Here is a 25132-nt window from a genome sequence, read left to right on the forward strand (position 1 = left end):
ATTATATTATATATATATATATATATATATATTTATTTAAATAATTTAACTACAATTGCTCCATATTTTTTCTACAAAGTGTGGCAATTGATGATTTCATTTGCCGCACTTTTTGAAAAAATCGCTATAAATAACATGTTTGTTTGCTGCATTTTTCAAACGAGGTAGATGACAATTATAAATTTCCGCCCCCAATGTTGCCGCGGCCCAAAGAATGCAGTAAATGTGAGGCAAATTAACTTTATTCTAGTAGTGGTGGTTGAGTTCCTTGAAACATACCAACTGGACACGGGTTCGATCCCCATCCACACTCTTTTCTTTTCCTATTTTGTATGATGATTTTCAACTCCTTACCGCCTACGTTGCTATGCCACCTTTGTTTTTAGTTTATCTTTTGTACTCCCTGTTGTTTTTGTAAAATCTCAATAGTTTATTTTTTCTTTTTTCTTTTCTTTAGTTGATTTTCTTGTGAAGGCACTCCTTACTTTTCTTTCCTAACTAGTTGTTGGATCGTGCGCTAACGCGCACGATCCCCCAAGGTATACAAACTTATTTTGCATAAGTGTTACGTAAAAGATTGTCATTTACAAGTTTACGTTAATCCTAGATCAGCAATGCTAAAGTTCGATTTGCATGTAATTGATAATACGAAATCATAAATACGTTTACAACATTAGTGTCATTGATATTGTAGCATTCCACAAGCAACATTAAACTCACTACAATTGTTATTGTAGCATTCCACGTGCAACATTAGCAACGTGCTTCTATATTAATGAAACTATTTAATGAGGAAATGCATAAATTTTACAACCCGTCATTAGAAAACCAATAAAGAATCACAAAAACCACTAATTATATTAACACAACTACACAAGGTCGCATCTTCAATCGTGAAAACATTAATAAGGCAAGGGTTATAACCGTAAGTACTCTATTCTTAAGGAAAAGACAAAAATATAAACATGAAGGAAATTGAGGGTAATTCAGGTAATTCACTATTGTGTGAATAGTAACCAAAGTATGAGACTTTATAAGTGTTAGGATTTGTAACTACAATTTACGCTTATCACACCTTCACACCAAATGTTATGGATGTAAGCAATTAGGAAAAAGATATTTGGTTTTATTATATCATAGGTTTTTCTTTTACGAAGACACCGAACCCTTAACCGGAAAATTCCTGGCACTTCCACTGGTTTTCGTATAGAGAAATCCTAATCATGATACTGGTTTTAGGCGGATTTTAGCATGTATTTTAGAACATATATTTGCTAAAGAGTACGTGATCGCTTCACTTTAAGTCAAATTCAAGAAACCTAGTCCGGTTGTCCAAAAATTATCTTATGTTAAGTGTAACAGCCATGGTTTTACGTATGTTTTAATCTATTGTTAAGCATAAATTAACTTCTTAATTTGGTATTTAAAAATTACTTTCGAAACTAAATTGAGATTGGGATCTTGAAATTTTATTAAACTGGCGAATGAATTTGAGATTTTCATTAGTATATCTAAGCTAGTTTTCGAATTAATTCTCGAGTTTTACTTGAGATAAATTTTTGGAAATTTATTTGTTTTTAAAAGTATATATTTTGTTTTTTTTAAAAAAATTTAATTTATTTCAACTCAATAATTTTAATGGAATTAGGATTTCTATTTTAAATCAAATTAATGATAATATATTTTTCTTATTTTCGTTAACTTAATTAGTTAAAGGAATATTTTAATTTTTTTCCACATTAAATTAATTTAAACTTATTTAAGTTGAAATAAGATAAATGAATACTTTCTCCATTTCTTTTATTAGGTGATGAGTCATCAAACAAAAACCAGCAATGTTGTCAAAACCATGGGCTTGGAATAAAAAGAAATAAAAACAAATCCCTCACTTATTTTCTCTCTTCCCCTTGTCGTGCTTCCCTTCTCCCTCCTCTTTATACCGAGCTTCCTTCCTCTCTTCACTTGGCTCTCTCTCTCCTCCTCATTCCACCACGACGCCCCACCACAACGCTTCCCTCGCCTCCCTTCCTCGTCAGTTGCCGCCGGTGTTGCGGATTGTTGTTGATCGCTGTATTGCTTCTCCGCTTCCCCTCTCGTGCTGCTTTGTGTTGCCACCGCCGTTAGTGGTGGCCACTAGTCCACCATTCACACCTCATCCCTAATCGGTAATTCATTTCAACAATTTTTCCTTAATTGATCGAATTGATTTTGATTTATGGAACTCAAACCCTAACATAATTTTCTCTCTCCTCTGAGTTGTAGCCACCGCCGCCGCCTCCCCTTTGCTGCTGCATGCAGCCGCCGCCGCTGTGTTGTTGTTCTCGATCTTGGGATTGTTGAATTCCCTTCTTACTCTTCCAATTTAATCAAGGGTATACTTCAATTCCTTTTTCTTTAGCCTAGTTAGATTGAAATAGTTATTAGAAAATCAATTTGTCATTGGCTAATTGTTTTGGTTTAATGAAAATAATTTCAGTTAATTTATTAAGTAACTTCGATGGATAAGTGGAGAATTCAAGTTATTATTTTATTGAGAGGATTTTTTTTTTCTAAATGATGGTGTAATTAATATTTCTATTATTATTTTGGTTTAATCGCATTTACAAGTTTATGAACGAATATTATCAAACTATATGATTTTCAAATCACCATTCTTGTTTAGAAGTTCAAATCGGTTTTCTTAAAATAGAATACATGATATACTAGTTTCTAAGACAAGGTTTTGGAAATCAATTAAGATTTATGGAAGAATTATATGGAGCTCTAGCTCAAGTTAAGTGAAAGTTTATTGATTCATGTACTTTTATGTTGAGGTAGTGAGTGGAGAACGATTAAGGTGAATCAAAGTACGGGGTTATGCGGAGAGCCGTGACCAAGTGTGTAGCCTTGGAGTATATATATATGTGGTGATTCGAGGTACACATCGTCCAACCAACTTCAATGTTTGAAAATATATCTCGTGTTAAGTATTATGTATATATATGTATAGATTGAGTGTTGTTTTGCAAGTTGAATGTTATTTTGCGAATTAAATTGTGTTTTGCAAAAACTAAATTGAATTTGCAAATTGATTTGTTCTTTGCAAATTGAATTTGATTATAATGCTTTTAAGAATCATGATTCTTTTAAACTAATGTTTGTGTCAATGAGAACCCCTGTGAGAGATGGTTTGAGTTGAGGCATTGAGCGGCTTGAGAATTGAGTTCATTGAGTATCTTGAGGTCGAACTTGGGAATTGTGAGATATGTGAAAGAGTCAAAAGGTTAAGGGAGTGTTAATTAAGAGTTAATCATATGTGAATACGTTAATGATCAGGTAAAAGTCCTTGCATAATGGAAGTAGTCTTACTTGAGTCTCTAAGGAGTTTAAGGTCTTAATATTAAATCGTATGGGAGTTTTTCAATCAAGGTTATAGTTTACTAAGTTCAAAAAGATTTGTTTTCAAAGAAAGTCTAATTTTTAATCAATTGGGTCATACTTGCCTTGAAATACTTAAAAGACGCTTGTTTTCTTAATGAAGGATTAATAATAAAAAGTAAGAGTTTCTAACATGGAATATGAGAAGTTCTAAACTATTTAAATAAAACAAATCGAGTTTTAAATGAATCTTTAGCGAGTTATTTCAAGGGTTTATAATAACTCCGAACAAGCCACCTTATTTTGAAATTTTCTAAAATCACATGGTTTTCCTTAATTTATGAATTATGAATTTAACTAGTTTGGAAAACGTTTAAGTGTTTTAGTGAACTTAAAAGTTGGAAGGGTTATAACGAAAGATATTTTCAGTTTTATTTTGAGTTCTTTAAATGACAATAGTTAGTAAACAAGGAAATCATTAACAAGTTTTAAAACGAGTTTATTGTAAAGAGTAACAATATACTTTAAAATAAATAATCAGGTTTTCATAATTTTTTATATATAACCTAATAGTTTGAAATCTATCGAGGGGATATTTCAATGAATAATAAAAATTATGTTTGAGTAATTATGTTTTATGTAAATGTTTATAAAACACATTTCAGGCACACTAAGCTAGTTAAATAGTGAATGCGGATTCGAGGAAAGTATAGGCTATTGATAACCTTGGGATCTTAAATGAGTGTCACTCACTAGCAGTCAAATGTTAATCAATGGTTTAGGAGTATAGCCAAGGATAAGGAGTGATTCTAAGTTAAAAGGGAGTAGTTGAGAAGAGTGTCCAAATTTTAATTAAATCATTACAGTTTGATTAAGAGTAAGAGAGAGTGTCAGCAAGTCTTGAGATTGATATTTAATTGGGTTGAGGATTTATTCTGAGAAATAAAGTGAGTTGAGATATGTTGAGAGTGAAGCTAATACATGAGTATGGGAATGCGAATGATATTTTGAGAATGAAATTGCATAAATTGATAATAAAAATGCTTAAGTAGGGGAAAGTAGCCGTGTATGTGTTGCATAGTGCTCACATGCGTCGGTGATGAAAAACATTTAAAGCGAGTGCTACAATCATAGACTCGTAGTTCGGCGGGATAGACCCGTTAAAGCGGCTTAGCCATAAAGCGAGTGCTACAAAAGTAGACTCGTAGAAGCGGGATAGACCCGTAGTTCGGCGGGATAGACCCGTTAAAGCGGCCTGGCCGTAAAGCGAGTGCTACAAAAGTAGACTCGTAGAAGCGGGATAGACCCGTAGTTAGGGACATGTCCTAGTTAAGTCTTGCAAGCGTATGCTTATCAGGAGGGTGACGACCCCCACCAAATAGAGACAGTTGGTTTAATAACCCCTCTCTATTCGTGTTCACTTTCCCCAACAGTAAGCTAAGATGTTGTGACTGTGTAAGCTATTATGCTGAGTTTGAGTTGTGTGTTTTCGCAATGAGTTATAAATTTCTTATGAATGTCTATATTTGCATTTGAATTGTTATGAGAACTTTGCGAAGAGAATTATATGTCTTTGGAAATGTTTTATCAATGAGTTTCCCCATTCAGTTAGGAATATGTGTGTATATCGAGTTCCACCTTGCGTAATAAATGATGGTTTGAGAAAAATTTACTTCTGGAGAAATACTTGATCCATCTCTATGATTAATTGTCAAGTAAGCTATGGAATGAAAACGATTAAGAGTATGAGAGTAATAAAGAATCTTAGTCGTGAGCCTATTTATGTTGATATGAATGTGAATTAAGAAACTTTGTGAGACGATAGTTAGGTGTGAAGCTTTTGCAAGTAAAACTATTGTAACGTTTTACCATGTATTGTTTTCGAAGCGAGTTTGATAAGCGAAATTTCTTTCCAAAACAAATTATAAAACTAAAACAAAAAAACTATTTTGAGCCACCTATCAAATGCATTTCATGTTGGATGTGTGTACTTAGATTTCCGCTGATTTTGTTCCATGAACCTGTCCCGGTGGGAGCAGAGTTAAAATGTTTTGCAGGTAGCAAGAGTCGAGTCTCATTTCAGATTCAAGGTTCGTGGAGTTCTCCAATGGCCTTGTGTGTCCAAGGTTGGATTATGGATTCGCCAAATGTAATGTAGTTTCCTAGAGTTTGTTAATTAGGCTGTATAATTTTCTTCTTAAAGTTTTTGGTTTATAATTTATGGTTTATATATCTGTATTGGAGTCGTAGTTAAGTTAATTTTCTTTGGTTTAAGGTTAAGTGTGCTTAGAAGTAGCTCATTACGTGTGGGCTGTTATAGTGACCCCTGGTGATGTTTTGGGATATGTTATATGTTGGATTGATGTCATTAAAGCAGGTGAAGGAGAATCTGACGTAATTTCCTAAATAATATTTTAGGTTGTCCATATTTAGGGGAAGTGCTGCCGATTTTTTTTTAAAATAACTAGTTAAGTGTATGGGTCTTGATTAGTGTCTTTGAGATAGGCTAAACCGTGATTAAATCTTTGAAGTTGTTTGAAGAGTTAAAGTTTGTTTAGATGGGTTTAAAATTGTAATTACGTTGAGTTTGTTTAAATTAAGACTAAGTGTGTTTAGAAAGCAGCTCGTTAAGGGCGGGCTGTTACATTAAGCGTGATCAAACTTTGGATTTTGTTGATTAGCATGCGAGGTGATGATGAAGGAAATAATGACATTGGTCCAAGTTTGCATTTAATGCCAAGTCTTATAAATGCGGTTCAGTATTAATTAAACAATTTAATTATTCAGTGAAATCAAGTGATCTGAATGCCTAGCTAGAGGCCGCTTCAGTTCAAGTGGAATTAATAATATTAATGCCACAACTTACTTCTGAATGAACCCATAGGTTCACACAAATAGTACGTGAACAGATCAAGTATTTAGGTGAATATAATATTCAGTAAACATCCTAATTATGGATATTCTGAAATGACGGATGTTGGTTCCAGTGGGAGCTAAACAAATCATCAAAAGGAAAAGAAAGAATATTTGTTGGAAATGAAGATATTCCTGGAAACATTAGTATCGTTCATGAAGAAAATATAAATATTATCGAAGTCTAAGATATTACCGGAAACGGAAATATGGTTCGTATCGGAAAATATTAAAGGAAATAGAAATATTGCCGGAAACAGAAATATTACCAGAATCGAAAATGTTTTCGGAATCGGAAATATTGTGGGAATCGAAAATACTGTTCGAATCGGAAATAAATTCTAGGATCGGAAAACACATCGAAGCACGACGAGCGACATGCCAAAAAGCAAGGTCGGCCCATCCCTCGACGAGCCAACCAGCGAAGCGCACTGCAAGCGCCGAGCACAAGGCCCAACACCAGTTCCAGCGCGCAAGGCACAGCCCAGCGCGCGCAGCGCCAACACCAGGCTCAACGCCCGGCGGCTGGCTAGCATGCTTGGCGTGTGCGGCAAGCAAGGCTTGGGCGCTAAGGCTACTTGCGTGGCAAGTAGCTTGGGCCATAAGCTAGCCGGTTTTCCTAATCCTATTATCTAAGGAGTTTGGGATTATCCTAAATCCTAAGAGTTGGGGATCATCCTAAATCCTAAGCGTTTGTGATTATTCTAAACTTCCTAATCCTATGTGTTTTGGATTATCCTAATTCTAATAGGATTCGACTACCTATTTTCCTATAAATATATGACCCATGCTCATAAGTATTCCACCTTAAAAATTTTAATAATATTTTGATTGTTCTTTATTTACCACATAATTGAATTTTCACGTTTTTCAATGCACAAATTTGATCTTTAACATATTTAATTATAATTTCATTAATATATAAACACAATTACTATTTTAAAAGTACATATTGAAACGCATTCATGTAGAAAAAATACTTTATGCAAAAATCATAATATATGGTCAAAGGATAATGTGCAAAGAGTGTAAAACCCGAATTGTTGTAATAAATTAAGAACAATATTAGAAGTATCTTTGAATTGGGATGATAAGAGTAATAATTTAGCTTATAGAAGTGTCTTATTACATACGGAGTATGTAACATTTGAGTTTGCGCATACTTATATGAACGTTTATGGATAATACATAGAAATGAATAAATTAATAAACGTATTGAGTAATAAAATATCAAGTTGACTGACGCGTGCGTAGCACGTAACGGTTCAACTAGTTGCTGTAAAAAAGTATTGATTGTAATTTTCTTTTTTATTTTTGAAATTTTGTTGGTTGTGGCATGTGATTAAGTATTTGATTCTCTGATTTCCCTTTATTTATTATTATTCTACTAGTTTTATATCCAAGCAGTGTGTGCATCAATTACATTGGAAATTTATATAATAACAAAATCAGTTTTAAAAATTACATAAACATTATTAGAGTAATTATGTACATAGGTATAAAATTGGAAACCATAATTAATCTTGCCATATTTTTACAAATGTAATTAATTCCGTTCCGGATTAAAATTTTGCATGCTTTAATATTTTTTGCTTTATTCCTTTTCATAGATATATAACTTTTTGCTGATTGCTATTAGACTTATATTTTGCCGTGAATTGAGAATGTGAAATATTATCTTTGATTTTTTTTTAATTGTATTAAATTGAGATATTAATGCTATTAAAGATTACATGCGTGAATAGTTGTTAGCGAATAATCCTTTTTTTGTGTGACTTTTTTCCAATCAAATTTCTCCCCGCATGGAAATGGTATGTATGGCCAATTTTAATCAATTTTCCTAAATGATTAACAAGCATTAAAGAGTTTTCATTACTGTCTTGTTGTTATATTAACAAATTTTTACTTTCCTATTATTTGACTAATTACCTCAAATTACTTATCAATTTTTTTTTTATTTAATACAATTCATTTTATTGAATTATCATTAAGGATATTATAGTCGATTCTATTTAGGGAGACACTAAAATGTTATTTACGTTTATGACCTCAAGAGTTCCCTTATAGAATACTAGTCTTATATGCACGCGATGCGTACAGGATTATATAAAAACTTAAAATTGTATTACTACCACTACATATAAATATTAGATAAAAAAATGTTCATAAAGTTCATATTTAAAAAAATTAAGGTTATACTATACAATCATACATCTAAGTAGTGAAACAGAGTAATCATGTGTTAACTTTAATGTATAGCGTGACGACCTTAAAGCAGTTGTTCAAGAGATCACAACAATGCATCTTCAATTCATTGTCATACACACAAAAATAAACATCACACCCATATTTGACTCAAGATCGTCTCCATAAAATTAACAAAATGTATAGAATGTTCACACTTGAAATCAGGTCTATATACAAATAGTTCAGCCACGGTTCGGCCACAGCATAAGCACTTAATAATCTACAGGGTCTTGAGGAGCCTCCTCTGCACGTTGCTTGATTGTAATGACATGGCATTCAACATGCTTGACACATAACTCACTCACAGTACCCACAAAAACCCTGCATAACACACCATCAAAACCATATTAGTCACACATATATACCAAGTAGAAATATTTTCTGAAATTTGATAGTCACCAAAAGAACAGCAGATTACTTTATTTTATTACACCATCGCAATATACTTTTATCATTCTACGAAGTAGGGAAGGAGAAGGGGTGATCATGTGGATTAATAGCACCATGTTAAGCATTTTACTTACTCCCAGTTTACATAACTATTAGATATCATTTTAAAGATTTGTTTACTTATACAAATAGCAATGTTGTTTACAACAGCTCCAAACACCCCGTTCATTGATGCTAGTCCTAATTTTCAACACCTCTACACGTAAACCAATTTCAAGATGTTAAAAACATGGAATGTTTTTGCCACTAAGCAGCAGGAATATAACCACTAAAACTTCTCTTACTTTAGGTGATGGCAAGCAATAACAGTATTATTTAGTTCAGACGCTGTTGTAAACACATAAATATGATGCACACAAACTGAATTCATATATGAGCTGGTCATCATAATGTCAAACATATCAAGAGGGGAAAAATATAATAACTCATATGCAGCGTATCAGCTGGTCATCATAAAGTCGGACCAAGTGCGCATATCTTGAAATTTGAATAAATACGGAGTATAAATATAAGTAAATTTGTTTAAAAGGATACGTACCAATAAGCATGTTGAGTCTTAATACGTACAGGATAGACCACTTTGAGGTTGAGTTACTACAATCATTTGATAATAAGTGTGTCCTTTCTCCTTTACTGGCATTGAATCATATTATCATCAATGCATTTAGTTTTCAAAGACAGAAAAGTTGACATTTGCAAATCCAAGGTCAAATTTAATCAAAGAGCAAAAAATAACAAACAACAGGAGAATTTCAAACTTGAAAGAGAGCGCGTATCACCTGCATTTTGTCAAAGTATGCATGGTGTTGCTTCTCAACATACTTCCAAGCTCCAATATATGCAATAATTACTTATTAGTTACTGGAAACCGAATTGGAAAACAAAAGGGTAATATGTCAGAAATTTTTCTTGCCCTAGTTACTTGAAGTTCTGAAGGACACACAATATAATAAATGCGCCTATGGATAAAGGGAACATATTATGATATTAACATAGTAAACACTAATTTTTTTTACTTTGCCAGCTATGGGTAGATTAGTGGCTCATCTCGTGTATTCTGAAAACTAATCCACAAAATAAATACTAATATCAACAAAGATAACATACTTTTAAGAAAGAAGATAGAAGCTAGTGTTACTGTACTGACGCTTGGGTCAGGAGGCTCCTCTTTACTAATCCAACCTTCAGAGGTCAATGCAGGGTTGTCGTCAATTATGGCAACACTCAACTTTCTGGTTAAAGCAGAGCTTGCTGCGAGGAATATAAACTAAAGGTAATTAAGCTTACAAGATACATGAAATCAAAGATAGCAAAGAGGGACGCCATTACTATTAAACTCTCCCACATATAGTTAAACCCAAACTAACCCAAGGAACATGCTAGAGCCATGCCGACCATGCCGCCACCAACAATAGCAATGTCATATTGCTGATTGATTTTATACCTTGTTTTCCTGTTACATACAATATTAACTTACCCCTGGAAAAAGGAAGAGAGGAAAAGAGAGAGATAGGAAGGGGAAGAGAAACGAGGAAGACGAAAATAGCATTTTGAGGCACAACCACATAAGATAAATAAGTCCATTCCTTATTGAAAAACTAAAATAAAAGTAACTCTACACACGAAAATGAGGGGAGGAACACCCTCGGTCCAATAGACGGAAATTCAACTTAATCCCACACAATGATGATATCGTAAGGCTATGAGCCTGTTGCAATGCTGATATCATAAGGCTGTAAACTAAAATGACATTAAGACATGTAAAAAAGTAACAACTAATTGAATATTATGAACCATGAGGGGTCTAGTATAAACCTATGAAACACAATGATGTATTGGGGATATGATGCATGGGCATCTGGGCTTGAGCTTTAGAACCTCTTTATAAAGAGCCTTTCTGCCAAAATAGAAAACCCAAATAACCGAGTCTAAAAATCAAATACTACGTAAAATATACAGGGATCATCCACAAAGCATCGACTCTATTAATAATATCAAGTAACTACCATAATTGTATACTGTGCAATTAATACAGGAGAAACAACAAAAGTCCAGGACCTTGATTACCTGCTCAACCTCAAATATATTTTGACATGTACGAAATAAAATTGAATTTACCTTCCACAACAGATGCACCAGCAGACACCATTTGCCAAGTTAACTTAAAGTAATGACTCTTCTACACGCCTTACGAGGCATAGATATTCAATCCTCAATGCAGGTTCTCAAATTGTAGATTGTTGTACAACTTTGAAAATCCCATCTCAAGTACCTGCAAATGAAGGTCTTTTAGAGACATTTTTTTTGCCTGTTTCTATCTACATTAACACCGATTCCCAAATTCAAGCAATTCCAAGCAGGTGAATTATTGACAAAACCTAGAAACAGATAATTTGGATGCTTTCCCATACCAATGTGTGTAGTATTGCAGTAGTATACAAACAAATATGATCAATTGAACAAAAAAAATTATATAAACACACTCTTCATTCCCTTAATTCATGAAATCTGGCTCACCAAGGAGGCAATGGAGTATGATGCTTTAACTACAAAATTTTACCTTTGATTTCTTTTATTTGTACCAAAAAATAATGGAATCCTAAACTTCTAAATTTACATTTGAAACCTCTAAAAATAAAGGGCCATCCTAAGTGTTGTGGGAGTTTTTCCTGTATATGATGACGAGGAGGTATCAGGTTCCACGTAGTGTCGAGTCCAGTCCACGTCGGCGGCGTACCTACAAAACAAGAATATTCCCGAAGGAATATTCCCTCTGATGATTAAGTAAGACACGGGTTTTAAGGAAGATGTAATTAATAAATAGAAAGCATTAAAGTAAGTAGTAGAATGTTTCTCTATCTAGAATTGTGTGTCCATTTCTTGGGAATTGGAGGTATTTATAGTCTCCCCCTTTTAGGGGAAAACCCTAGAATCATGTCACATGATTGGCTAGTTCATTAGATAATGACATGTGTCACTATCACAACATTCCTTATGGGCCATGGGCCTCAAAAGGGACTCATTCATCAGCATAGGCTGATTCTTGGGTGGCAGCCAAGATATGCGGCTGACCAATGATTGGGAGCCACGTGTCGCGTAACATTGATGCCACGTAGGTGGGATATTTTTACCCACATCATTTGCCCCTCAAGAAGGGTATTAAGGTAAGATGGCCTACCTGATGTCCGTTCTTGATCGCTGACCTCCTGATCAGATTCTTTGAACCAGGGAGAGTGCGCCACGTGGCGACTTTTCCTATTCTGTCCTTCCTATATATAAGTAAGGGGGTAAAAAATTTCATTTTTCAATTTACAAAATTCACCTCTGTGCTTTTCTGGGAGAGAATCTACAGAGATTTCTGACGCAGTCTTCTATTCGGCCCATATCCTAAGACGAAGGAAAGACTGTACGAGCCCTTCGTCTCCTTTTCGTGACGCTTACCTTTGACGCCATCTTCTCCGTTATTTTTGAGGTAAGCACCTTATTTCAGTATGTTAGTTATTTCTTGCATTTTTTGTTACTCGTCAGTTTTGGCATCGTCCATTTTTCTTTTCCTTTTGGAACGATGGTATGCGGTTCTTGAGCCGTTAAGGTTGGAACTTCTGGGTATGGTGGTCTGATCTGCGCCGCAGCAATATCCCACACATTTTTTAAGCCCGTCGTTAAGTTCGGCCTCCCATTGCGTCTTTACGCAGGACACGATGGCGAGGACGAAAAAGACCGCAAACATCGCTGACTTGCGGCTTAAAGGTCAGCAGATGGACCCTTCTTTCTCGGGATAGAGATCCATCAAAGTGCCGGCAGGGGAAATAAGCCGGACTCCCCCAGGTGAGGCTAGCAGTGCTCGTCAAGGAGGTACTTACTTTGATGAGTTTTGGACGGAAGAGATGGAAGCTGGTCCATTGAAAAAACCCGCCGCCTCGTTCGATGAGTCGGAGCCAGATGAGAGCGGTGGCGAGGCTATGGGTGAAGAAGTTGAAGAGGAGGCGGCTGGAGTGCCTCAGGTTGTTGCTGGAGGCGTCCAGGGTGAGAATGCTCAAATTGACGCGGTGTGAGGGGGTCGAAAAAGCGCGAGGCTAGTGCATGTCGTCGTCCCTCGTGGGTGTGACGATTCTTTTTTATTCAATCAAGTGTAATTGGATTTCCTGTGAGTTTACACCCAATGGACTAGTAATATAGGAGTCGCCATTCAGTTTTTAACGACAATGAGAAAAACTGACAAAACCCGGTTATCGTGACATAAAGGGAGTGCAATTATGTTTGACCACGACGGCCGTAGGTTCCCTTTTGATCCCTGGTTTGGGGATCTCTCAACATACACCCGCAAGGTAGAGATTGAGGGTTCGGGGGACTGTAACTACCGAGAGGAGTACTTCGCTCGTCGATAACTCCAGAGGCAGGATATCCTTACTAGCTCAGCATAAATAATTGAAGGGACATGCGTTAACTATTAAACTAATCTGAGTTGATTTTAGCAATATGCAACATATAATACTAAATCGATCGCGATTATCTGATTTAAATAGCATTAAGGGACCTAGCATGATAATCCAATTTCCCAAAAATATTATATTTGTTAGGCGTGGTAGAACAATCAGATTTAGTTAGTTTAACAGTTCATAAAAAGGGCGAGGAAAGCAATTAAATCATCGAAAAGGGACACATTACGACGCACTCTTGAGAGGTGCGTCACGGTTCTCAGAAAACTAACCACTTTGACTTTGATATTTCTCCTTTTTATTTAATGAATCTCAAATTATGGGACAGGATACGTTCTGTTCGATTTATGGATCGATTGCGACAGAACGCGTGATCAGTTTCGCAGCGTGAGGCTTAGGCTAAGGGTTGGAATCCATACTCAGAATATGAATTGTGTGTGTGTTCTTTTCACGTCGAATTTGGGGCTATATTTATAGGGGAGAGTTCGTGGAAAGATAGAATTGCAGAGTTCTAATCCACAAAGAATTAGGAAAAAAAACACGTACCCAGGTAATTTCAGCGCCCAGGCCTGGGCGCCGAAGATTTCGGCGCCCAGAGCCAGGCGTTGAAAATAGGGTCTGGGCTGTTTTCTTAGTCAGATTCGGATTCCTGAAGTCTGTAGTGTTTGAGACTTAATCGAGTCTTTTAGTGCGTATCAATTTCATGACGGAATGCGTCTGGGCCCGTTACGAACTCTAGGCTCGTTAGGATTTTAATTAATACGTAATTCTAATTTCCGAATCATATTAGGAATAGGATTCTCGCAGTTTTCTATCTCATTTAGGATTTACGTTGGAGTGCAACACCTAATTCTGACAGGTTTCTATCTTTTATGACTTGCCACTTTTAGAAGCTAACTTTTACGGTAGTTACTATTTTTAGCAGGTTTCCATAAATAGCAGGTTTCGGGTGAAATGAAAAGGGGAATTGAGATTCGTTATTTTATAGGAGATGCGTTGTTAAGTGGAGATTTATGTTTTCATCATCGAACCTTTCCCTTTCGGGAATGGGGACAAAAGTAGGTGTCTACAGTTAGCCCCCACTTTGACTGAGTCTTGGAATAAGACGATGGTCAAAGTACTAGACGGAGTGCGCCACACAAGCCATGGTGACCTGTTTTTGCGAGGGTCTCACGAGCCCCCGAGTGATAACATTTCACTTAAGGGTCATCACTTGGAGTGTCGACATATCCCTCACGTGTCATTGGGATTTGTCAACGGATATTATAGAAACTTCCTCACTTTGTCATTGGAAGGATCTAAAGAAGTGTAGAAACTCCCTCACTTTGTCATTGGGAGTTGCTACAGATGTTTTCGAAATCAAAGCTATAAAGTGTAATTGGGCCTGGCCAAGCCCAATCACGAGGTAAAAATGTTTTCAAAGATTCTCATTTTCAGGGCTAGCTAAAAGAGAAAACCCCCTTGTTTTTATGGGACGTAAAACGAAGGAAAATCCAGCACATCGCTCTTTTTTGGAAAAAACGGAAAACCAATCCTTTTAATTTTTGGAAAAGGGAAAACCAGAAAAAGTTATCGCTGCAGCGACTAAGGACCTGCGCGGTTAGTGGCGCAGACCCCGCCGGCTAAAGATGGCGAGCCTGTCCGCTAAGGGTGGACACCCCGTCCGATAGAAGTGGACGAATCTGTTTTGAAGTTTGTTTGCTTTTTTTGAAAATAAGGACCTACGCGGCTTGTGACGTAGACCCCGCCGGCTAAAGATGGCGAACCTGTCCGCTAAGGGTGGACACCCCGTCCGATAGAAGTGGACGAATCTATTTTGAAATTTGTTTGCGCTTTTTGAAAATAAGGACCTACGTGGTTTGCGTCGTAGACCCCGCCGGCTGAAGATGGCGAGCCTGTTTCATTTTGTTTTTGAAGACTTCATTTTTGGAAAACTGAGGACCTGCGCGGCTAGTGACGCAGACCCCACCCGCTGAGGGTGGGCGAGCCCATTTTGAATATCTTATTTTGCCTACGTAGAAGGGCTTTTGTGATTACAACCTGTCGGTGGGTCGCAATATTTCCTAATCAGGTGTGTCCTATAAGTGGGTCCACACTGTGTATATTTTTAACGATAGTGCGAAATACCGTTCTTGGGAAAGAAATATCAAGATAACAGATATTTTACACAAAATAGGGGATTGCGCGTGCCCGACAGCGAATATTCGCTGTCTGGGAAGCATTTTCAGCGCACAGCTCTGGGCGCGAGAATTTCTAACGCCCAGAGCTGGGCGTTGAAAACGCGAAGGGGAGACGGGTCTTTAAATTCGCGGACCGTCTCCTTCCTTTCCCATTTCCACCATTTTCGCTCAAGCTCCTCATCTCTTTCAACTGATTTCTTGCTCGTTTCTTCACTTTTCTTTACGAATTCTACTCCAAATCACTTCCTAATCCTCCCAATGTAAGTAATTTTCAGTAATTTTGAGCTTTTTTGTTAATTTCAGTATTTTTGTCAAGTATTTTTATGCATGAAATTGATATGGGGGTTTTTGATTTTGTGCCCCTTTCCTTCAATTAGATAGTTGGAAATGTTCCTCATAACATGTTAATTAGCTTGTGCATGTTAATTTTCGCAAGTATGTTGATTCTTGTTGAATTTGGGCATTTTCATGCTAGCCCCCAAGTATACCTACGACTCTAGTGTTTTCTTGCAATGTAGGTGTTCTTGGTATATTGCTTGCGTTCCTCATAATTCATGAATGACAAATTATGGAAGAATTTTCATTTTGTTGGAGTTAATTAAAAAAATTTCACTTTGGGAATTTTTGCTCGATATGAACTTAGTATCATGTCTTAGGGAACAAAAATTGTATGACTCCATTTTATGAGCGGAATGCACTCCTTTAGTGATTGGTGTGAGTGCCAGTTTTGTTAAAGGTATAATGCCTTATTGTATTATTGATCAGCATGCCTGACGAGTCGTCACCTCCTTCTGGTGGCCACGAGGAGCGTGGCATGACGCGCCAGTTTACTGGCGCGGGTCCCCTATGGGTGGGCCCTGAGCTCTACGACGGTCGTGATCTGCACTACGACCTAGAGCACCACGTGACTTCCTGCCTTCACGCGAGGAGAGAGACTACGGTTCGCGGCTATGGCGCAGCGACGAGTGAGACCGTTTTTAGTTTCCTGAGCTCGGACGCCCAGGCTTTGGTGAGGGCGAGCTCACTGTTTCCGGTGGTCGAGACCTTCTGGGAGATACTTCGGCTTAACATCTCCCTGTCCTTTCTGCGGTCGTTCATGAGGTGGTGGTGGGATACCACCAACACCTTCCATTTTCCCTGGAGCGAGATGACGATCACTCCCGAGGACTACACGGCTTTGACGGGCTTGACCTTTACAGGGAACCCCGTTCGTCTGAGGTCAGATGGCCCATCGCCGACTGTTGCTGAGGGTACCAGGCTCCTGGGCTCGTGGATGGGTAGGAGATTGCCTTCGTACCAGCCCCGTGGGATACCTTTCGCTGACCTGATGTGGGCCTTAGAGCATGGGGTAGAGGAGTCGCCTTCGAGACAGGCTCGGCTGTTCTACCTCCATTTTATTACTTCCACTTTTCTATCGGGTCCGACTGACACCTTTGACCCGAGGTGGATAGGCCTGGTGGAGGACGTGTCTACACTGGGTGACTATCGCTGGGGCGATTTGGGCTATGCGATGCTCGTCGGCCAGATGAGTTTGGCGGTGCGCGACTCGGATCCGAGTAGACGTCACTTTGTGATTACATTAGCGGGAGTGCCGCGTTTGATCGAGGTATGTGCCTAGACTTTCTTTTGTTTTCTCGCTTTTACCGGGCCTCTTTTTTTTGATGTTTTATTGTCTTTTCTTTTTGCAGCTGTGGGCCTTTGAGCACTTACCTTGGCTGGCTCCCCGAAAGGGGCAGAGGCCTTTGGAGTTCCCTGCCGGTTGCCGTTGGGGTTGGAAGAAGAAGCTGACAGTGCGTCCACCGCCCGATACTGTGTGGGATCTTATTCGGGACAGGAACCCTGAGCATGTACAAAATCTTGTCCTCTATCTCGTATTTCGTCGTTCTTTTTATTTTCTATCTGCGAGATCTGACCGTGTTTGTACAAAAACAGGTGGTTTGGACCCCATGGCTCTCTTTTAGGGGTACTCATGCTTCGGTCAGGGATAGTTATGCCTTGAGCCAGATGCGGGTCTTGTTCGTTGGCCGCCGGGACCCTGTCTGGTACCTGGGAGAGCGGGTACGTATGCAGACGGTCGGGGCTTTTTCGGTGCCTAGGCCTCCGCCTGCGACCATGGTGTCTACTCGCTCGATAGGTGAGTCGTGGAGGGTCCACTCGAGGACTGGCGTGCCGGCGAAGGAGTTGGTGATAGAGGGAGCTAGCTATCATCGGTTTATCCAGGATTCTCTTCGTCTCCCGGAGCCTGGCGCTGTAAGTTGCCCTCTCTTTTCGTATTGATTTTAGCGTTTTCATGCTCGTGCCCATGTGTTTATGTCTACTGTGTTTTGTGCAGGAGTGTCCTGACCCTTCGTTGGGGGGATGGGTGCTTCCCGATGCTCGGATCTGGTATACCGGAGAGAGTGGATCCGAGATTGTGGAGACTTTCCCGGAAGATCGGGTTTTCCATTCTCCGCTCCCTGAGGGAGTACAGGCGGTATGCACCTTTTATTTGTGCACTTTTCTTATATCTTTCTTTTTTTTTCTTTTGTTACTAACATTCCTGTTTCAGGTTCCGGCCCATACGGCCAACGCGATGGTGGGGGTGATCAATCGGTTGAAGTCCGCGTTGGTTCGAGCCCGATCTGCACTTTCTTGCAGGAGCCCCCACTCTACTCGGGTAATGTGCCCTCTTTTTTTCTTTTGATTTGTACCTCTTGTTCGGCTTTCTATTACTCACTCTCCTTTTGTCTTTTCTTGTAGACGGGTGCTGGACGAGCCGGGGCCGACGACGCGGGTCCCTCGGGCGGGGGACACGGTCGTGAGAGAGAGAGGGCACGGCACTCTCCCCTACGGCATCGCCGTTCCGACGCGGGGGTGAGTTCTTCCGGGGAGAGGTCCGAGCCGGAGCGTAGGCGACATTCCGTGTCGGTGGCCCGAGAGCCTAGCCCCGAGTTGCAGTCACAACCCCATTTTTGGGGTGATTCTGGCTGGGGGCCCTCATACCACGGGGAGTGGAGTGGATGGACCGGCGAGGCTTGGAGACATGGAGCCGATGACGAGTCTTAGGCTTACCTCCTGTTTTGTACATATTCATTCTTGTATTCCGCATGTATATATATTTTTTTGCGATTTTTGGTGCAAGAATGTTTTGAGCCTTCCGTGGGCTTTGCTTTAACATATTATAGTAATATTAGCTTTCCAAACAAACGACGAATTTTGAAAAGGGAAAGAATTTCGTAAAAATAATGAGTTCATACAAGAGTGCACACATATTTTTAGACTAACCGACTACTTGGGGTATTACATATGCATGTTCACTATTTTTTTGTTTTTTGCCGACTCGTGCCATACTCCTTTGTTGGGCTTGTTCCTGAAAATTCTTGTGGCTTTGTTTTTCATTCTATTTGGTCTTGCCCGTGCATGGGTTAGGGTATAGTGCCCTTTGCAATATCTTTTCTTCTTGATGCGTTGCATGACTTTATTATTTTTAAATTTTTATTGGACCGAATCCTTGATAAGGATTGCCTACGTATCTTGTCAGAATCAGGTCGCGCGTAGTTCTAGCTTTTTCAAAAAAAAAATTTTTTTGAAAGGGTGTTCATTACACATCTGCTTCCCCCCCAAGTGTTCGTGGTTCTTTGATGGTTCGAAAAAGGAGTACGAACACTTGCAGAATCGGGAGAATAGGTGACAAGAGAGAATGACGCCCGTTCAAGGGCGAAGGAAATATCGGTGCCCAGGCCTGAGCGTGAAAAATAATAGCGCCCCGTCCTGGGCGTTGATGTTTTGTCCTTCGCTTTTCCTACTTTATCGAGTTTTATGCCGTTTGCTTAGAGTAATGTACCGAATGCTTGCTTATGAGTCTTAACGTGTTTTATTAGATGCCTTAACTCTGGACTGGATTTTATTAAATATAGTACTTTTTCAATTGGTCTAAGTTCGTGAGGTTAGCGAATTCCGCTCCATCTATGTCAGCTAGTTGGACTGCTCCGCCAGGTAGGATGGTCTTTACAAAATATGGTCCTGTCCAGTTAGGCCGGAATTTTCCTCGAGGGTCCGTAGTAGGTGCGCGGACTTCTTTTAATACAAAATCGCCTTCTTTGATATTTCGAAGTTTGACACTTTTATTGAATTGCCTTGCGATGCGCTTTTGGTACACTTGCACGTGATGTAAAGCTCTCAACCTCCGTTCGTCTAACAGGACGAGCTCGTCGTACCTAGCTTGAACCCAATCAGCCCCGGGTAGCTTGCTTTCTAGGACGATCCGGAGGGAGAGAATTTCCAACTCGATCGGTTGAACTGCTTCCATTCCGTATACCAAGGAGTAGGGTGTTACTCCAATGGAGGTGCGGATTGAGGTTCGATAGCCCCATAATGCGAAGTGTAATTTGTTGGGCCAATCCTTATAATTTTCGGCCATTTTTTCGATTATGACTTTAATATTTTTGTTGGCCGCCTCTACCGCGCCGTTCATTTGCGGCCTGTAGGGAGAGGATTTATGGTGTTTGACATGATATTTTTCGAGCAGGTCTTGGACTTCGGCCCTAAAGTGGGAACCTTGGTCACTTATGATTTCATGTGGAACCCCGTATCGACAGAATATGTTCTTTTCTAGGAATCGAGCGACATGTTTGGCCGTTAATTTTTCATAGGAGACTGCCTCTACCCATTTAGTGAAGTAATCAATTGCGACTAAAACGTACTCGTGTCCCCCTACGCCTGTTGGTGTTACCTTGCCGATTATATCTATACCCCAGGTGGAAAAGGGTCATGGAGAAGTGAAGGTGTATAGTTCTGAGGGAGGCAAATGGTTAAGGTTACTAAAGATTTGGCATTTTGGGCAAGTTTTTACAAAGTGATGGCAATCGGTTTCCATAGTGGTCCAATAGTACACTGAGCGGGATATTTTTCGGGATAGCATTTTTCCGTTCATATCGGGTCCGCACACGCCGTTATGGTATTCTTCCATTAGTCTTTGGGCTTGGTTTTGGTGGACACAAAGTAACTTGATTTTATTCGGCGTGTACTTGTACAGTTCTCCCAGAATTATGCTATATTGTGAAGCGAGGAGGCGTAGGGCCTTTTGTGCTCGCGGGGAGGTGTTTGGGGGGAATTCCCCACTTGTTTTGTAACGAAGGATGTCCATATACCATGGTCCTTCTTCGGTGTTTTCAGGTTCGGAGTCTATGGCACAGCAATAAGCCGGCTCTTTCCTTCGCTCGACCCGAAGGGTCATCCCGTCCCATCCATTTGGGATGTTGAGCATTGAAGCTAGCTTCGCTAGTGCATCCACGAATTGGTTGTCGTCTCTTGGTAAGTACGTATACTCGATTTTTTCAAATTGCTCGACTATTTGGTCTAAGTAAGCTTGATATTTGATAGACTAGTGCTTCGGACCTTCCATCTTTTGGATATATGGTTGATTATTAGGAAAGAATCCCCGAAGACTTGTAGATGTTTGACTCCGAGGCTAACTGCGGCCTCTAGCCCAACTATGCAGGCCTCGTATTCGGCGGCGTTGTTTGTGGCCTCGAAGTCAAGTTTGACAGAAATTGGTATATGGCCCCCTTCGGGACTGACTAGGAGAACTCCGACGCCGCATCCTTTCTGGTTGGACGCGCCATCGAAGTATAGTGTCCAATAGTCGTCTCGTATCATCAGAAGTTCCTCGTCGGGGAGGAGGTAAGCTTCCGTGGTTTCCTCATTCGTGGCATGCTCGGCCAGGAATTCGGCTACCGCTCTTCCTTTGATTGTTTTTTCTGGCATGAATTTTAGGTCGAATTCTGAGAGCATGACTAGCCACCTGGACAGGCGACCATTTAGGGCGGGCTTTTCGAACATGTATTTTAAGGGGTCTAGTTGTGACACTATATAAACAGTGTGGGCCAATAGGTAATGTCTGAGTTTTTTGGATGCCCAGACGAGGGCGAGGCAGGTTTTCTCAAGTTCTGTGTATCTCGTCTCGTACTGTATGAACTTCTTGCTCAAGTAGTAAATGGCTCGCTCGGATCCATGTACACATTGTGAGAGCATAGCTCCCGCTGCAGTATCCGTGACGGTTAGGTATAGGCGTAAAGGGATTCCAGGCAAAGGCGGGGAGAGGACGGGTGGTTTGCTTAGGTATTCTTTGATTTTATCGAAGGCAGTTTGGCATCGTTCATCCCATTCGACTTTTTGTTCTTTTCTTAATTTTTTGAATATTGGCTCACAAGTCATAGTAAGTTTGGAAATGAACCTACTAATGTATTGCAGCTTTCCTAGGAAGCCCCTTATCCGTTTTTCAGTTTTTGGTGGGGGCATTTCGGTAATGGCTTTGATCTTAGATGGGTCAATCTCGATTCCTCGCGTACTAACAACATATCCTAGCAATTTTCCCGAGGTTACCCCGAACACACATTTTTGTGGATTTAGTCTCATGTTATATTTCAAGATTCGGGTGAAGAACTTTTTAAGTGCCGGGAGGTGACCGTGCCGGTCTTTAGATTTGACGATCATGTCGTCCACATAGACCTCGATTTCTTTGTGTATCATGCCATGGAGTAACGTGGTGGCTGTTCTTTGATAGGTGGCCCCCGCGTTTTTCAAACCAAAAGGCATTACAGTGTAACAATATGTACCCCAAGGGGTAATGAAAGTTGTTTTTTCCATGTCTTCTTCTGCCATGAGTATTTGGTTATATCCGGCATACCCGTCCATAAAGGAGAGGAGCGCGTGCTCTGCGGTGTTGTCTACTAGTATGTCAATGTGAGGTAGAGGGAAGTCATCTTTAGGACTGGCTTTGTTGAGGTCTCGAAAGTCTACGCACATTCGCACTCGTCCATCTTTTTTAGCTACGGGGACAATATTGGCCACCCATTCTGGGTAGTTGGAGACTTTTATAAAGCCGGCGTCTAATTCTTTAGTGACTTCTTCTTTTATTTTCAAGGCTATCTCTGGTTTGAGCCGCCGTAGCTTTTGTTTTACTGGCGTCATTTTGGGATCTAGCGGAATTTTATGCTCAGCGATTTCTCGATCTATTCCTGGCATGTCTTTGTAGGACCAAGCAAAGACACCCTCGAATTCCCGCAAAGTAGAGATTAGATCGGCCTTTTCAGTGGGAGTTAAGGTGAGGCCAATTTTAATGATTTTAGGATTTTCTTCTGTTCCAATATTTAACGATTTTGTGTCCTCAATTATAGGAGTTTTGAGTTCTTGTTCACTTACAGCTTTTATTAGTTCGGTATATTCCTCTTCTGGCTCTTTTTCGTGCTCATTAGTGGCGAGACATTCTGCATTATTACTCGGATTTTTAAGCGACATATACTCGAAAGTTTTGTTTATCTTATTAAAGTCATGAAGCATTATATCAAAAAGATCTCCCGGAGTAGAGATTTTTGGGTCTAAACTATTTTTGGGAGGGGTTACAATTTTGCTAGGTTCGGACTCGGATTCAGACTCTAATTCTTCGTACATCGGACCCTCTCCCGCAGATATCTTGAACTTCATCCCACGAGCATTAGTCCATTTGAAAGTCTTGCGCCACCCTCGTTGGATTTGGTCATCTTTTGAGGGTGATGGAGCGATCAATTTAGTAGGATCGAACACTTCATCTTGGAGAGCTAATGCCATAATTTCTGTTTCATTCTTCGCTCTTTTCTTTTCTAACCCAAACAATTGCCCGAAAGCATGTGAGTTGGGGAGCGTTTTTGGCACATCACGATTCTTTGGGGCGAGTGGCCTTTAAGAATGTAAAGGGTCGTGTCCCAGAGCATGCATCTCTTGGGTTTGTGCGACCTCTAGGTATAGATGTTAGGGATATGCTTCTTCCATCGCGTTCCTTGATGGCTATCACGGGTAGGTACTCAGGGGCCCTGCATTATTGTTGTGGAGTAGGAGACACATTAGTTTGTTTCGTGAGTCGGTTTTTTTAGACATTCTATGACTACCCTTAAGTCGGACTAGTATATTTGGACTGCTATGTGTGCACTTTGAACTCTTTATATTTTCGAAAATCTCTGCCCATGTGACATTCATAATTATTTGCATGGTCGACTTTTAGTGTCGAGCATTGCCGTCGTAGGAGGCCTAACAACGACGCAAAGAGTTATTAATTTTTTTCACGAGTCGCTTTTGAAATCGAGTGCTTTTCTTACGCCCTCGTAGCAATTCTTTTTACGGACATTTTTTTTGTGCTACGTATATTCCTTTTGCGCGGGCACCGAGGCTGCTGCGCCTGACCAGAAGGCCAAGCAGCAACTTCAGCGCCCAGCGAGGGGCGTGAGAAATTCTGGCGCCCAGCCAGGGGCGCTGAAAATGCGTCCCTGACTGGTGCTCGATTTCTGTTTGCGTATATTTTTTGTTTATGCGACTTGATTTTGCGCGCTTGCCTTATAACGTCATTTACGCGTTGTACAGCGTTTGTGGGATTCGTTATGGGCCATCCCGAACGTCGCTTATTTTTGTGGCGATCGTTCGGGTTTGCGGAACGCGTATTTCGGTATAACTCTTTGGCAAATTAGCCTATGAATGTTTGGGCAATTTTTAAGGTCGTTGGTTTTCTAGGATAGTTTGTCACACACAATCACATATTTCGCTACACATAACTAACATTCATCATGAGGCGATAATAACATGTCATGTAGTTTATGATAGGCTTCTATGGGTAGTTATTTGCGCCTGGCTTGGTACCGCTTCTATCGTAGATCCAACACATGCCCCGGTCGAGGTAGTGTCTTCAACAGACGAATTTCTCTCAAGAGGCCAACCCGCAAGTGCAAGCCAAGGGGGCATGCAGGCGAGAGGGACCTAATGAGCGAGCGATTGTGTTCGGGATAGGTGTACTACCTGCAAAAGTACCGAGTGGGCAACATGCGCGGCGTATGCACCCCCCTATTGGCGAAAAAAGGTATCCTTAGTCCCAACTCCCCAGGGAGCCGAGATTCGTTATACTGTTCTGCCCGTTCACATTAATATGCTGATTTTCAGGTCGTCCCAACTTGATGGGGAAATAAACGCGGGGTAGGATCGTTTCACCCTTCGGCTATTTTGAATACCTACAAGCACGAGTATTTCCTTCACTATCCCCAGTGGAGTCACCACTGTGAGGGGGTCGAAAAAGCTCGAGGCTAGTGCATGACCTCGTCCCTCGTGGGTGTGAAGATTCTTTTTTATTCAATCAAGTGTAATTGGATTTCCTGTGAGTTTACACCCAATTGACTAGTAATATAGGAGTCGCCATTCAGTTTTTAACGACAATGAGAAAAACTGACAAAACCCGGTTATCGTGACATAAAGGGAGTGCAATTATGTTTGACCACGACGGCCGTATGTTCCCTTGTGATCCCTGGTGTGGGGATCTCTCAACATACACCCGCAAGGTAGAGATTGAGGGTTCGAGGGACTGTAACTACCGAGAGGAGTACTTCGCTCGTCGATAACTCCAGAGGCAGGATATCCTTACTAGCTCAGCATAAATAATTGAAGGGACATGCGTTAACTATTAAACTAATCTGAGTTGATTTTAGCAATATGCAACATATAATACTAAATCGATCGCGATTATCTGATTTAAATAGCATTAAGGGACCT

General features: G+C 40.0%; 1 protein-coding gene and 1 long non-coding RNA gene across 2 annotated transcripts; both read left to right on the plus strand.

The window, feature by feature from the left end:
- The first annotated feature begins 1883 nt into the window (after positions 1-1883).
- Positions 1884-5769, plus strand: LOC110778799 (uncharacterized). Its single transcript, XR_002530939.2, has 4 exons — positions 1884-2165; positions 2263-2372; positions 2818-2916; positions 5397-5769. It is a non-coding gene; the product is annotated as an uncharacterized lncRNA (long non-coding RNA).
- Positions 5770-17924: 12155 nt separating this feature from the next.
- Positions 17925-18701, plus strand: LOC130472474 (uncharacterized). The gene is made up of 3 exons (XM_056843593.1): positions 17925-18059; positions 18135-18242; positions 18326-18701. The coding sequence occupies exons 2-3, from the start codon at positions 18159-18161 to the stop codon at positions 18629-18631; spliced, it is 390 nt and encodes a 129-aa protein (XP_056699571.1). The 5' UTR covers positions 17925-18059; positions 18135-18158; the 3' UTR covers positions 18632-18701.
- Positions 18702-25132: the final 6431 nt, after the last annotated feature.

Source organism: Spinacia oleracea, chromosome 4, assembly GCF_020520425.1.
Source record: "Spinacia oleracea cultivar Varoflay chromosome 4, BTI_SOV_V1, whole genome shotgun sequence".
Taxonomy (NCBI): Eukaryota; Viridiplantae; Streptophyta; class Magnoliopsida; order Caryophyllales; family Amaranthaceae; genus Spinacia; species Spinacia oleracea.